The following is a 16,332-nucleotide window of genomic DNA, read 5'->3' as shown; positions in this document are numbered from 1 at the left end:
TTTTTTAACTTGATCTGTAACTTGTCATGATTATTAAAAACTATATACCAATTATCAAATCAATATTTTCAAGCATGACGGAAAAAAGTGTGGAAAACTGATTATTTGAGTGAATTTTCTAAGTCAGAGGACCATAACTCTGCACAAAATCATAAGACTGCAACAAATTCGTACTTTATCTGTAACTTGTCATGATAAAACAATATACCAAATATCAAGTCAATATCTTCAAGCACGAAGAAATAAAGTGTGGAAAACTGATTTGCCGGACTGACAAATCAGACAGACAGACAGACAGACAGACAGAGAGCAAACCTAAAGTCCACTTCGGGTAGGGGACTAATGAAAAATCATGTATCAGAGACTAATGTCTGTTTGACACAAGTTTATATAATCTTTGTGTCATGGATCATTGATAATGTTTAGTTTATATGTTACTTTTAGTAAAACTCTTATCTTTAATTCTGTCAACATTAAATCCATTACAATCAGTAAAGCAGGCATGAAATTTCAGCATGTACACTCTTGTCTACAGTTATTTAGAAACAATCTAAAGTTAAAAGTTTTTAGACATCTATAATTTTGTCAAAACTTGGACAGAAGCCTTTGATTAGCAAATGAAAGTATCCAGATCAAACTTTGTAAATATTTTCTCCATTTTGCCATATTTAACTGATAAATGGACTTTGGTTTTTATACGACCGCAAAAAAATTTTGCGGTCGTATATTGGTATGACGTTGGTGTCGTCGTCCTCGTCCGGCGTCGTCCGAAGACACATTGGTTTTCGCACTCTAACTTTAGTTTAAGTGAATGGATCTCTATGAAATTTTACCATAAGGTTCAATACCACAAAAGGAAGGTTGGGATTGATTTTGGGGGTTATGGTACCAAAAGTTAAGGAATTAAGGGCCAAAAAGGGGCCAAAAATAAGCATTTTTGTAACTTCCAGACATAACTTGTGTGTTAGTGTATGGATCTCTCTGACATTGTACCACAAGGTTCCGTATCACATAGGGAATGCTGGGATTGATTTTGGGTGTAATTGCCTCAAAATATTAGGAATTAGGGGCCAAAAAAGTGGCAAAAAACAAGCATTTTTCTAGTTTCATGACAATAACTTGTGTGTAAGTGTATGGATCTTTCTGAAATTGTACTACAAGGTTCCATATCACAAAGGGAAAGCTGGGATTGAGTTTGGGGGTAATTGCCCGAAACGTTTAGGAATAAGGGGCCAAAAAGGGGCCAAAAATAAGCATTTTTCTAGTTTCCAGACAATAACTTGTGTTCAAGTGTATGGATCTCTCTGAAATTGTACCACAAGGTTCCATATCACACAGGGAATGCTGGGATTGATTTTGGGGGTAATTGCCTCAAAATATTAGGAATTAGGGGCCAAAAAAGGGGCAAAAAACAAGCATTTTACTAGTTTCATGATAATAACTTGTGTGTAAGTGTATGGATCTTTCTGAAATTGTACTACAAGGTTCCATATCACAAAGGGAAAGCTGGGATTGAGTTTGGGGGTAATTGCCCAAAAAGTTTAGGAATAAGGGGCCAAAAAGGGGCCAAAAATAAGCATTTTTCTAGTTTCCAGACAATAACTTGTGTTCAAGTGTATGGATCTCTCTGAAATTGTACTGCAAAGTACCATACCACAAAGGGAAGGCTGGGATTGAGCTTGGGGGTGATGAATCATGAGGGGGTTCAAAAAATTTGGGGGGGGGGGATTTTTTTTTTTTCCTTTTTTTTCTTTTTTTCCTTTTTTTTTTTTTTAAATTTTCCATTTTAAGTTGGTTATTTCTGTTTTATATTTAAAAGCAAATAATAATGATATGGTAGGAGATACACACCAAACAGGATGTTTGAATTATTATATAATAAGTATTGTGCAATAGCAAGACATTTTCAATTGCACAGTATTGCACAATAGCAAGAAATCTTCAATTGCACAGTATTGCGCAATAGCAAGAAATCTTCAATTGCACAGTATTGTGCAATAGCAAGAAATATCCAATAGCACAATATTGCGCAATAGCAAGAAATTGTCAATTGTACAGTATTGTGCAATGGCAAGAAATATTCAATTGCACTGTATTGTGCAAAAGAAGATACTTCGTATAAATTACTTATTTCTTGACCAATTTCAATGGGGTTTTATTCTTGAATTCTTGGGGTTCTTTAATATGCTGATTCTAACCGTGTATTAAGTTTTTGGATTTTGGGCCCCGTTTTTAAATTGGTCCACATTGAGGTCCAAAGGGTCCAAAATTAAACTTTGTTTGATTTCATCAAAAATTGAATTATTGGGGTTCTTTGATATGCCGAATCTAACCGTGTATTTAGATTCTTAATTTTTGGTTCCGTTTTCAAATTGGTCTACATTAAGGTCCAAAGGGTCCAAAATTAAACTTAGTTTGATTTTAACAAAAATTGAATTCTTAGGGTTCTTTGATATGCTGAATCTAAACATGTATTTAGATTTTTGATTATGGGCCCAGTTTTCAAGTTGGTCCAAATTGGGGTCCAAAATTAAACTTTGTTTGATTTCAACAAAAATTGAATATATGGGGTTCTTTGATATGCTGAATCTAACCATGTATTTAGATTTTTGATTTTTGGGCCCCATTATCAACTTTGTCCACATTGAGGTCTAAAGGGTCCAAAATTAAACTTTGTTTGATTTCATCAAAAATTGAATTCTTGGGGTTCTCTGATATGCTGAATCTAACCATGTATTTAGATTTTGGATATTGGACCATAATAGGTGAATGTCCAATTTAAAATTTTTAAGTTCTTAGACCACATTCATTCTGTGTCAGAAACCTATGCTGTGTCAAATATTTAATCACAATCCAAATTCAGAGCTGTATCAAGCTTGAATGTTGTGTCCATACTTGCCCCAACTGTTCAGGGTTCGACCTCTGCGGTCGTATCAAGCTGCGCCCCAGCGGAGCATTTTATTCTTTATATAATTAAATAGTCTTACACATAAATTGCAAATCTGGCTCAAAATTTGCAGATTTAGGCAAAGAACTAGACCGATTATGTACTAGTTGCTCTTGTACAATCCAAGATGGCAGTATACAGTGAATCTACCTTAAGACAAAAAAAAAAACCAAGGTTGAAGGACAAAATATAATATTACATATAATTTAAGTAATATCTATTTTCAGGAACCATTATTATTAGCTTGGGCTAATATTCCAATTTTTGACTACAAATCAAATCTACAAAAAGGGAAACTGAAGTTACCATTGTGGCCAAGATCAGAACTTATACAACAGGAAGAGTCAAACTGTTACCCTATTGGTAAGTTGGCTAGGTGAAAAATAAAATCAAACTGTTACCCTGTTGGTCAGTTGGCTTGGTGAAAAATTAAGTCAAAATATGTTACCCTGTTGATAAGTTGGCTAGGGGAATAATAAAGTTTAATGCCTTTTTTGCTAAATTTGGTTGTGTGACTGAAAACACTGATAACTAATTTGTGTGCTTAAGGTGGTACCTTACACTACAGGGAGATAACTCTGTAAAAATCAGCTAAACGTTTTAATTACGTTTGTATTGTTAAGGAAATATTAAGCTTCTCAATGATCAAAATATGGGTTTGTCAAACTGCTATATAACCAACGAAATTTTTCTGATAAAGTGGTTGGTTCAAATTTTTTGAAATTTTTATATTTTTGTCAAAGGGTCAAAGTAAACATTTTGCCAAAATTTTATGAAAATTAAACGAGCCAAATTAATATTAGTCAAGGTGTTGGGTACCACCTTAACTTGCATTTGAAAATAAATGTGTGGTTTGGTCACTGGTTAAATATATCTGCACTGGCCTCTTCCATGTTGAAATATCTACAAACAAAAAATAGAAACAGTCAGTATATAATGTTGTTTGTGCTGTATTTAGAACCCTCTACCAAGAAATTTGTTTTGCATGCACACGTATAAAAATTGCGGTTTTTATCCTACGCAATCATAGGTTTGAACGTTGTTTTCAATTTAGACTTGAATATATGAAAAAATATATACATTCTCCATATAAATAGTTATGGGTGGGGGTTAGCTGTACTGAAAACTGAGTTTTGACTGATTATAAACTTACATAAGTTAAAGGTCCAATTCGGACCAATGGTAATGTTCATACCACATCTTCTTATTTCTATTTGTATTAGATAACAGGAATAAATACATACATTTTGAAATTCCTGGATGAATTATTCTATAATTTTATTTGATACCAGAAATCCTATTGATAAAATTCCAAAATATGTAATTTACTACTATTAGCATGGTTAGCATGGAACTAATATTCATGTAAAGCAGTTGATTGAAATTCATCTTTTGTATATTACAGGAACATTAGCAATAAATCATCAGGGAGATTGTTCCATGATAGAGTTTATAGTGTTTAATTGACAGTTTTGTGTCTTTATTACAGGAACAGTAGCCACAAATCCTATGGGAGATTATGTTCCATGATAGAGTTTATAGTGTTTTGTTGACAGTTTGTATCTTTATTACAGGAACAGTAGCCACAAATCCTCAGGGAGATTGTTCTATGATAGAATTTAGTGTTCCAGATTTTAATAAGAAGGGATCTATATATTACCCTCCTATTGAAAAGGTAAGAGAAATAAATTCCAAATAGAAAATTTAGGATATTGGTGTATTTCTTTGTTTTTACATTTATAATATGAAAAATGCATAAAGCAATGTTCAATATTGATGCAAAATCATAATATAAAATGTGAACTGAAGTCTGTGTGTAGTCTTCAAAACTGAGTAAATGGAACTGAAATTTACTAACCAAAATGGTTAGATAATGTATGATAACTCAAGATAAAACTACACAAAATAATTTCAAACTCCAAATGAAAAAAAACTTACATAAAACATTACATAAAATTTATGGGGGCACAGGTTTCATTATAGATAAAAAAAACAACAAAATATTGCCCTTCAAAATGAGTAGCTAATACAGATTAGATTAAAAGGGCCTTAAATATAGGTTGTAAAGCACTACATCTACTGCCAAAATAAAAGAATAAAGTAAAACTGTTACAGATAGTGAACAAAGAAAGACAAATACCAAAAGATAGAAACAATTATACATTGCTTAGTTTAAAAAAACAACTGTTATATTTATTACTTGTGAGATCAAGGGCTGATTCCAGTAGAGATGTATTGCTTGTATATTACATTTTGGTGACAGCGTTAAAATATCATGTTGTGTTATGATATTGATCTGTAGTCTACAGTTGAAATGAAGGCACTATGTAAAATGTGAGGTCATGTTTGAAATAACAGAACATTATAAAATATTTTAACAGAAGTAAACTTAGCATTCCAATATAGAAAACACTGTTTCCATGATGGATATATGCACAAGAAGGTGTTGTAATGAATGGTATATATAAGCATTGTGTTAATGATAAATACACATAAATCAACAATCCACAAGAGGGTGTTGTAATGAATGGTATATATACAAGTTGTGTTAATGATAAATACACATAGTGTTAATGATAAATACACATTGTGTTGTTAATATATTATACACAAAGTGTTGTTAATACAATACACAATGTGTTATTAATTGTTATATACATTGTGTTAAAATTATATTCATGTTGTGTTGTTAATATTATACACATGTTGTGTTGTTAATATTATATACACATTGTGTTTTTAATTTTAGATACATGTTGTGTTAATATTATATACACATTGTGTTTTTAATATTATTTACATGTTGTGTTGTTAATATTATATACATGTTGTTTTATTAATATTATATACATGTTGTTTTATTAATATTATATACATGTTGTTTTATTAATATTATATACATGTTGTTTTATTAATATTATATACATGTTGTTTTATTAATATTATATACATGTTGTGTTTTTTAATATTAAACACATGTGTTGTTAATAGTATATACACATTGTGTTGTTAATAGTATATACACATTGTGTTGTTAATAGTATATACACATTGTGTTGTTAATAGTATATACACATTGTGTTGTTAATAGCTTACACACATTGTGTTGTTAATAGTTTACACACATTGTGTTGTCAATGACTTGTAAATACATTATCTCTTTGATCTGAAAATTACAACACAGGTTTTACAATGTGCCAGTGACCATATGGAGGAGCCAGGGAAATGTGGGTCACCAGTAAGTTAGGGTTGTCTGTCATGGCATGAATCCTCACTGCACATTCAAGACTTGTTGTTTTATATATTTTAAATATGAATATTCATTAGATGTAAATTGGTGATCTTTGTTTTAGTTAAAAGTGAAGCAAAATTCATTTTTTAATTTATGAAGATGATAGATTTATAGTCAGTTCATCCTAAACTTAATACTATTTTGTCTTTGTGGCACCTTCTACTCTGAGAGGGGAATTTTTTATAATAAAGAAAATTTTGACTAGATGTCATTCAAATATTGAATTAATTTTGATTGGCTGAAAAACATGTAAAAAATAATGTGAAATGAATATTCATATTTGAATTACTTAATGATATTTATAGAATGAAAGGTGGATGGTGTATCATATATGTTTCTGCACGATGTTATATATAAGGTGGCTTGTGGCTCCAAACTAAAATCAATAGATATTTTTCAAACTTTGCAAAAATGTACCTTTTATTTTTTTTCTAAATTTTCAGTAAAATTATCTCAGAAGAGGTTTAGATTGAATCTGTATCAATAAATTATAAAACTTTCATGTATTCTGTAAATTCATGCAATGTGCATTTGCCAAACTGCAAGGATTTGTCGTTTTGTCTTTTGCTTTTTTATTTTTCATATCAAATTCAAAGAACAGTACACTATTGGTTGTGTAAAAAAATTAGTTTAATGTAAAGAGTCTTAATTTTAGAAGTACATGTAGTACCAAAAAAATGTATATAATTACTTATTAGTTCATGCAAATTCTCTGATTAAATTTTTGATAAGATTAAATTTTCTCCAATGAAAATAATTAAAATAAGAAAACTATCAATCTTGAAATTCCCCTGTACAGATGTCTGTATGTGCAGACTTATGGAAAAAATCTGTTGATAGTTTGTGGAATTTGGTTCAATAATTATAAATGGGGGAAAACACTATAATCCATCTTTACTGTTTAATACATCTTCAATAAGTATATATTTCCACTAATAAGAAAATGTATTTTGATCTAAAATCTTTCAATTTCAATACTTGACCTTCCTAGTGTAATGACTTACTCAGATACACGCTATACTTATATAATTAGGTTATATTTACAAGTAGTTATTGCATGTCTTTCACTACCTCATCATTACAAGTATTTCATTTGTATTAATATGAACTATGTTACATAGAATGTTGTACTAATTTTCATCCTTTTGAGACATGTATAAATTCAGGTCATCTTTGTCTGTTTACTTTTTTGGTTCATATTTTACCATTTTAAATTTAAGTTATTATTTCATGAACAAAAACCAAATTTGTTGTTACCTCTACCAGAAAATCAATATACTTAGGATGAAAATTTGTTAACAAATTTCTTTTCAGACTTTCATCTGTTCTCTTCACCATATTAACCCTGCATGTTCTGTGTTTTTGTCAGGTGTTAGAACTGGCCAGTACTCATATAGAAGTTCCAGGAATGCCAGGCTCTACTGTATGTAGTATCATATATACCTAGTTTATATGTAGTCAGCTTTTACAGCAATGTTTGCTTGAATTACATACATTTATATGCAATGAATAAACTATGTTCCCAGAGAGAGTACCAATTTGTTGAATCTCTAGGATCCAGTTATTTATATGATTATGGTTAACCTCTGGTTTACTGTAAAAAATTAAAGAGACATTAAAGATTTTTAAGACATTCTTACTCATGCTGGAAATAAAATATGGCACTTGCTTTTATTGAATAACTAATTTCATATATGTGAAATCTCTAGAAATTTTTTTTAAGATTAAGTCGATTAAGTCATAATCCAAATCTAAAAAAAAGGTATTTGGTAACATATTTACAGTTCTGAAAAAAAGTATTTGGTAATATATTTACAGTTCTGAAAAAAAGTATTTGGTAACATATTTACAATTCTGAAAAAAAGTATTTGATAATATATTTACAGTTCTGAAAAAAAAAGTATTTGGTAACATATTTACAGTACTGAAAAAAAAAATTTGGTAACATATTTACAGTTCTGAAAAAAAGTATTTGGTAACATATTTACAGTTCTGAAAAAATAAATTTTGGTAACATATTTACAGTTCTGAAAAAAAAAATTTTGGTAACATATTTACAGTTCTGAAAAAAAAAATTTGGTAACATATTTACAGTTCTGAAAAAAAGGATTTGGTAACATATTTACAGTTCTGAAAAAAAGGATTTGGTAACATATTTACAGTGCTGAAAAAAAGTATTTGGTAATATATTTACAGTTCTGAAAAAAAGTATTTGGTAATATATTTACAGTTCTGAAAAAAAGTATTTGGTAACATATTTACAGTTCTGAAAAAAATTTTGTAACATATTTACAGTTCTGAAAAAAAGTGTTTGGTAATATATTACCATGTTCTGAAAAAAATATTTGGTAACATATTTACAGTTCTGAAAAAAAAGTATTTGGTAACATATTTACAGTTCTGAAAAAAAGTATATGGTAACATATTTACAGTTCTGAAAAAATATTTGGTAACATATTTACAGTTCTGAAAAAAAATTTTTGTAACATATTTACAGTTCTGAAAAAAAGTATTTGGTCAAATATTTACATTTTGGAAAAAGCATGTGGGGAAATATTTCCACTTATTACACTAATTATAGTTGCTGACAGAGATGTAAAAAAGGTAGTGTTGAAAGCTCATTAAACCAGTTTAACCCTGCTATATTTGTATATTCTTGTCCCAAGTCTGAAACCTTATCAATATATTTTTCGTATGTTAATTATTTTTATAATTTGTAGAGATGGGTATTGATGGCAAATATTTTATTGTTTCGATTGAAAATATTCACAACTTTAATAGACTCTTATTTAGAGTTTGAATATTGTATTGTTGCAGACTGCTGCCCTTCAGATGTCTTTTGGTTTTCTTTTGTTGTTGGTTTGCTGTCTCATTGAATAATACCCCCACATCTCCTTTTATTCATCTTGATTTTCATGTATCTGTTGACTTTATATTTTATAGTTCTGATCTTAATACAATTTTAAAGAAAAACTTTTTATAAATGTTTAGTTTTTACCTTAATTGTGATGGTTTATTTTTTTTTTATTTTTGTGTGAAATTGAGTATTAAAGAGATTTATGTGTATTATGAGGACAGAAACTGGTTTAGAAGCAGGTTTTGAAAATAAACAAATTTCATGACTTTAATCCAATGTTAATAAATGTCCCTCCAGATCTAAACTTCTATGTTTTGTTAGAAGTATTTCTATTTGTATCCATCTGATGAATTAAGCCTTTTGTCAACTTATTTTTATAGTTTGTTCTTATGTTGAACTGTAACACCACTGTCCCAGGTTAGGAGGAGGGTTGGCGCCTTCAAGCTAGTTTAACCCCGCCACATTCTGTATGTGCCTGTCCCTGAAATTTGTCATTTCGGGACCTTTATAGCTGACTATGCAGTATGGGTTTTGCTCATTGTTGAAGGCCGTATGGTGACCTGTAGTTGTTAATTTCTTTGTCATTTGGTCTCATGTGGAGAGTTGTCTCATTGGCAATCACACCACATCTTCTTATTTTTATATTATTTAAATTTCACAGGATCTCTGTTATATTTTTTATATGTTCCAACTAATTTATTTCTTGAATCAAATCATTTTGGGAGAATCCTTTAGCAAAATATTGGACTGAATTATCATATCTAGTATACAAATGGGCAGGAAGGTATCCATATGTGAATTCTGCTCAAAGTTTTTAAAGTTTATGATGTAAACCGGGAAATCTTAAGGTATAATATCAGAGATAAATATGATGAATTTTTTTTTTTACATTGATGAACTGTTCAAATTTTAGCATTTACAGAACAGTTATGTTATGTTTATTATTCAATTACTTTGAAGTGTTGTTTATACACAAATTATGTACTCATACATATATATATATATAGTAATCAAGTGATCATGAAAAAATAACTCCTCTCCAGAACTTTCTGTATTTATGGAAACTTAAGTTAAATGTTTTACTTCATATTTTATGATATTTTAGACATGGAGACCAAATAAGAATATTGTTCAGCAGTTGGACAGCATTTTGAAAGCTAACCAGTACATAGTAATTCAGACGTTGGACGAACAGCAGAAACAACTTATTTGGTGGATGCGTTATGACATACGCGACAAATTCCATGAGTTCCCACACGCTCTGTTGTATGTGTTATATTCAGTCAGCTGGGACAACCATATTGAAGTTTCCAAGGTAAAAAACTCTGTGGTTTTGTTGTTTACTGATGGCAACTACTTTTGAATTTTGTAATTACTGTTTCTTTGGGCTTTATATTGGTGACAAAAGAGAAAGTAGGATAAAAGAGGGTCTGGATTAGGGTCCTCAATTTCTTTATTCTTTACTTTTTTATGCCATCTTTCTCTATTCTTTATTTTTTTGCCCATATCTCTATTCTTTATATTTCAGCACCCATTATTCTCTATTCTTTAATTTTTTTTGGGCCTTTATTCTGCACTTTTTGCCCAATATTCTATACTCTGTTAACCCCATCCACACCTTACAAACCCCTCATTTTCAAAGGAATTACTTCGTTTTATATCCTTTCTTCAGATGATCATTCAGTATATGTCAATCAGATGTTTTCCAATTTTGTCTTTGATATATGCTTTAATTTTTTTATTTGTCAAAAGTCTGCAAATGTTGCTCAATATGTCCATTTGCACATTTTTATCATATTAACAGATTCTGTAAATTCCGAAAATTACTGTGTGCATTTATTTTTTACAATTTTTGAAGATTGGACTAAAATGTGAACTTAATTATTGCGATTTCAGTAAATGCTTCATACTAATAATGCTTTCAGATTCAAAATGCGAGTTTTTATTTTTGCAATTTTTATCTTGTCGAAATTTTCCCAATGATAAAAAAATAGCAAAAATTTCTGAATTTACAGTATGCATAACAATGTATGGCAGATACAACATTGTACAAGTTTTATTTTTATCAATTTCATTTTAAGTATAATCTGTTATTTGGTTTGCTTTTCATGTTTACTTTTATCAAAAGTCATGCTTAAAACAGCCATCTATGGTAAGTTAGTCAATTATAGCAATTTTGCAAAAACAAAGTGTATGAAGTCACAATAAATTCATTGTTGTACTGAAGTTGCCAATTATAATATTTTATTAACTTGCCAATACTATTTTCTCAATTTTTATATGATATTTGTGTTTTTATTGGATGCTCTTGATATCTGATGATATATTTAGTCTTTTAAGAATATGTATATATGTTCAAGCTTTAGCACTGCTAGATTTTACCTGTATATATGTTTATTCAACAGATGCAGGCTCTATTACAGACATGGCCTACACTAGAGGCAGATCAAGCATTAACATTGCTAGATTTTACATTCCCAGATAAATATGTAAGAAAGAAAGCTACTGAATGGTTAGATGAACTGACGTAAGTATATTGTCTTTTCATTGCCAAAATTGACCTTTAAAAAAGTTTACTGTAGAAATTCCAAAAAAATATACTTTACATATAAACTATATTACTAGTATAACAACTACCTTTTGTGGGATATTAGCAAATTGGGAAATTTAACCACCTATCATTTGAGATTTGGCTTTAAGTGCATACAATACAGTAGCAAGGGTAGATAATAATGTATCCAAATTTAATGCCTTGTTTTCGCAGCGTTGATAATGATAAGCATACATAACTGGTGGAAAAATCACTGATGTCATCAAATCAGTTATTTCTAGCTAAAAAATGAGCACATGAACCCCTGTTTTTAAAGCAATTGCTTTGATGATGTTGTGTATAGCCATTTTTGTGAACAAGATCAAGCCAAAAATTTTAAGCAGATTTCTCGTCTGTTATTCTAAAACCCTATGTATGTTCTCTAGTGACATACATTCAAAAAAACAGTTGAAAAACAACAGTGGGTTTGTGAAGTTTTGAAATATTCTTTTGTAGATGTATTTGAATATCAAAGATCGTAGAAGTCTGAGTGAAAAGGGGCATTTTTCATACCTGAGATTCTGTTCTTGAGATTTTTCAACAAAAAATCGAATCATGTCAGTTGTTGATTTAATATTGAATATTTGACTGAATTATCCCTTTTAGGATTTTGTTGTTTGATTTGTCTTTCTTTTTGAAGAAGTCAATTTGCTCTTGTTCATTCATAAAATTATTGTAAAATCACTACACATGTTATAGTAGTGATGTAATCCCATATCACATTAATTGTTTAAAAAGTACTGGTAGCACAATTTCACGCTTTCTGATTACACTTGCTTCCATGAAATTACTGACCCTGTTATTTATAAAGGACTTCCTTAATTTCTAATGGCACTGAAAGACTCCGTTCTGTAAACTTATTATATAATAATTAACTGCTGATCATCAACTGATCAAGGATAATTCTGGAGACAGTGTCAAATATCATAATGACCCTTTAGGTAATGAAAATGATTACCTGTAAATCTCTGGAATTAAAAAGTTTTGTGTTTTATATTCTGAAGTTTTAAAAATCATAACATTTAACTGAAAGAATGTTTCTGATTGTTGTCATTTGTATAATACGAACTAAATAAATATAATATTTTCATTTACTTTAATAATGTTTTGTCATGTCTTTGGTTTTGTGTAATACGTGATCAGCATGTTATCATTTGATGGTGTGAAATATTTCTTAGTCTTGACCATGCAGAAAGTCATCAAGTGTATTTACTATGACTTCTTGAAACTTTTAACTGAAAATTTCTTTATTCAAAAGTAAGTTGTGTTATATTATTTACGGGACAAGTGAATAGTAACAAAAAGGGTAAAGCGTGAGCCAGCTCACAGGTTAATCGACAGTTAATGTGCATTTCATGAATATTTCAGCAAACGGTCAAATCCTCAAATCTTTAATCGGTTTGTACGGTATGTATGAATGAATGATTTTTATTCTAAAACAAATTATAGTTCTGTGATAGAACACTCAAACCATAAAAGCTGAAATCATAAACTGAATGGTCAAATTTAAATTAATTATGATAATTCAGGGGTTAAAAAATTTTGTTACAGCTCACTAGCCCAGGACCTATTGGTAGCAGGATTTACTTGTCCTGTTGATAGAACTGCTAGCCCAGCAAATCAAACCTGATAGCCCGGACTTCCAACAAATGTTTGAGTCAGCTGGATATTTTTTTCTGATTCAAATTTCAATCCTGTCAGCCTTAGTCACAAAGGCAATCATTGTTAAAATGTTGGCATCATCACAATGCCTGAATAATTGACATTAAAACGATACTAAACTTCAGAAGACTTTTGATATAATTTTAATGTTCTGACGTAAATTGTTAAATTGACAGTCCACATACGAAATGTTAGAAATTAGTGAACTAAAATCTGTCTTAAACTCTTTATTAATGCAATATCACGCTGTCAGAACTGTACTTTCTTTTTTTCAAAAAGCATTTTTCCTATTACCGGATGTTGACTAGTCAATGGTTAAAGATGGACACAAAACTCCATGTACGCTGTCAAAGTTGTCTATTCAGTTTATGTAGTTCTTTCCACATTATTTCTTCTTGAAAATACTTGAAATGAACGTTTAGATAAAGGTATCTATGATAATGTTTGCATTTTTAAAGAATTCAGATGCAAAATTAAATCTCACACCTGCGTACATGCCCACACGTGTATCAGTTTCAACAACGTGGTTCTGTCGAATTTTCATTTCACTTTTTTTTCAAATTTTTTTGATTGATCATTAATTTTGAATTTTATGTTAACATGTAATTTCTGAAAGGCTAAATCATTCTTACAAGTAACAGTTCACATCAATCAATGCATCATACGGTATTACCCCCAGTACCATTAATTGAAAGTCTCGGCTTGAGCAATGTACATTACGATAAGTAAGCCAGTAACGGAGAAATCGATAATGATAGTACAGACATGATATGATACCGGTCCACCCAGAGTCATTTGTTTTATTTTTAAAACATACAAAATCAGTTCAAATTCTTGGAATCCCAGATGACGTAATTGAATTTGATAGGCTAAGATAGAATAGAGATGAAGGGATTTTCCACTTTTTATTTTGGAAACGCCAATAATATTTTGTTACTAATCCGTCAGTCATATTTGGTTACATGTTTAGATTGCCCTAGATGTAAATGCTCTAGTCCTGGGTGTCGGGCTAGTGGATTTCTTAACCCCTGGATAATTGCAATATATGAGCAATAAAGATAATGATGTCAGGTAAATTATTACCCAGCTTATCTATTAAAATTGATTAAAATGACATGATCTTTTTGGGAGTTTTTCTTTTCTGCAACTATATTTGCCTTCACCATAAGCTGGGTAAACATGTCGTCCCCCTTGGAGATGAAAATAGGACTTTCTGCTGGTTTTTAAGTCTTTTATTGATATAAAGTTAAAACCTATACCAAGTTTATTCCCTATTTACAACAAAGGTAAGTTACACCGAAATGTAATACCCCTGAATTTAACATTGCTATATATTAGAACGGAGTATATCAACTTACTGATGGTAAAGCGATCACGAAAAGGGCACTTAAATTCAAAAACAATTCGGGTCATTTTAGATTAAAGGTGGTAAGCACAGAAGGGTGCGGAACTCAAGGCCAGGGTTCTTTTTTGGGATTTTTGAATGTAAACTAGGTACATTTGTCAGTATATTGGGATTAGTAGCATCAACAACTAGTGGTTAACTCAGTAGGAATACCACACTGGCAGTAACAATGTATTAGTTATTACTTAGGTCAGGTTACAGGGAACCACTAGTGTTAGGTCAATGATATGGTATGCAGTTGTATAGGCATTGGCAAATCTTATTGCCATGAAGATTATTTGGCCCCACCCCCTCAGTCATGGTCTATTGACTTTGAAACTTTTGATCAGTTTACATGTATTAGTTTGTGTGATTAGGAGATTATTTGGTGCCATCCCCTCAGTCATGGTCTATTGACTTTGAAACTTTTGCTTAATTTACATGTATTAGTTTGTGATTAGGTCAGTTTAAGAGGAACCATTTAGTGGTAGGTCAATTATATTTGGTATGCAGTTGTTTAAGTATTGGCACATCTCATTTCCATGGAGATTTTTGGTTCCACCCCCTCAGTCATGGACTATTGACTTTGAAACTTTTGCTTAATTTACATGTATTAGTTTGTGATTAGGTCAGTTCTAGGGGAACCATTAGTGGTATGTCAAAAGTATTTGGTATGCAGATGTATTAGCATTAGTGCATCTCATTTCCATGGAGATTATTTGCCCCCTTCCCCTTCAGTCATGGTAGATGGACTTTGAATGGTTTGCATAGTTTTCATGTTTAAATGTTGCCATTTTAGTTTCAACATTTGCATTTTACTATCAAAATTGCAAATGCGAGTGTCAATAGTTTATTATTGGTACAAACAGATTTTTTCATTTTTGTTTTGAAAAGCAAACTATTTTTTCAATAACACAGAAACAAGATACACAATGTCATATTATGTTTTCCATATTTTCAGTAGAAACAAACAATTATTTCACATCCATTCAGAAGCAAATTTTTTTTTTTTTGGAAGAAATTTAGAATCAGCAAAAAATGTAGAAAAGGACCCATGCCCCCCTTTCATAATCAATGTAACTTTAACCTTGACCTTTTACTCCTTTGGTAGTGAAATTTTATCTGATTCATGTCTAGTGCATTACTTTTGCACTGTTAATCTGCAGCTAACCAAACTTGGTATGTGGATGCATCATGGGATTGGGGGTTATCACATACCAAAATCAGGTCTTTGTGACCTTGACTTTTTCATTTTCACCCTTATGAAAAATTTTGTTAGGACCATACCTCTTGTACCAAAGAACTTAGGTTGATCACAGTTGGTATTATCAGTATTCTGTGAGCTTGACTGTTTTTCTACCCCAATGCTATTAATGATGCCAAAACTTTTGTATATAAGAAATTAGAACTTAGGTTTACCAAAATTAGGTCATTGTAACCTTGAATTTGACCTCTATGATAGTTAATGTGTCCAGACAATAACTTTTGAACCGAAGAACGTAGGTTCACCAAACTTGGTATATGGATGTATCATTGAATGAGGGTGTGTCACTTGCCAAAATCAGTTACCTTGACCCCTATGATATAAGAACCTTGTCCA

General features: G+C 30.6%; 1 protein-coding gene across 4 annotated transcripts in view; it reads left to right on the top strand.

Annotated features, from left to right (window-relative positions):
* Window positions 1–16,332, top strand: part of LOC127719908 (phosphatidylinositol 4,5-bisphosphate 3-kinase catalytic subunit beta isoform-like) — a 77,656-nt gene that overhangs the window by 36,241 nt on the left and 25,083 nt on the right. For 2 of the 4 annotated variants that reach the window (XM_052226271.1, XM_052226270.1), the window contains exons 11-16: window positions 3,175–3,310; window positions 4,522–4,622; window positions 6,132–6,185; window positions 7,609–7,662; window positions 10,202–10,411; window positions 11,502–11,623. In XM_052226271.1, the coding sequence (XP_052082231.1) occupies window positions 3,175–3,310; window positions 4,522–4,622; window positions 6,132–6,185; window positions 7,609–7,662; window positions 10,202–10,411; window positions 11,502–11,623 (677 nt within the window). The remainder of the gene's footprint in view (window positions 1–3,174; window positions 3,311–4,521; window positions 4,623–6,131; window positions 6,186–7,608; window positions 7,663–10,201; window positions 10,412–11,501; window positions 11,624–16,332) is intronic. The other 2 variants (XM_052226272.1, XM_052226273.1) reach the window with 2 other exon arrangements.

This window comes from Mytilus californianus, unplaced genomic scaffold (assembly GCF_021869535.1).
Source record: "Mytilus californianus isolate M0D057914Y unplaced genomic scaffold, xbMytCali1.0.p SCAF_11, whole genome shotgun sequence".
NCBI lineage: Eukaryota > Metazoa > Mollusca > Bivalvia > Mytilida > Mytilidae > Mytilus > Mytilus californianus.
Note: the sequence above shows the minus strand (reverse complement) of the source record. Positions and strands in the feature narration are given on the sequence as shown.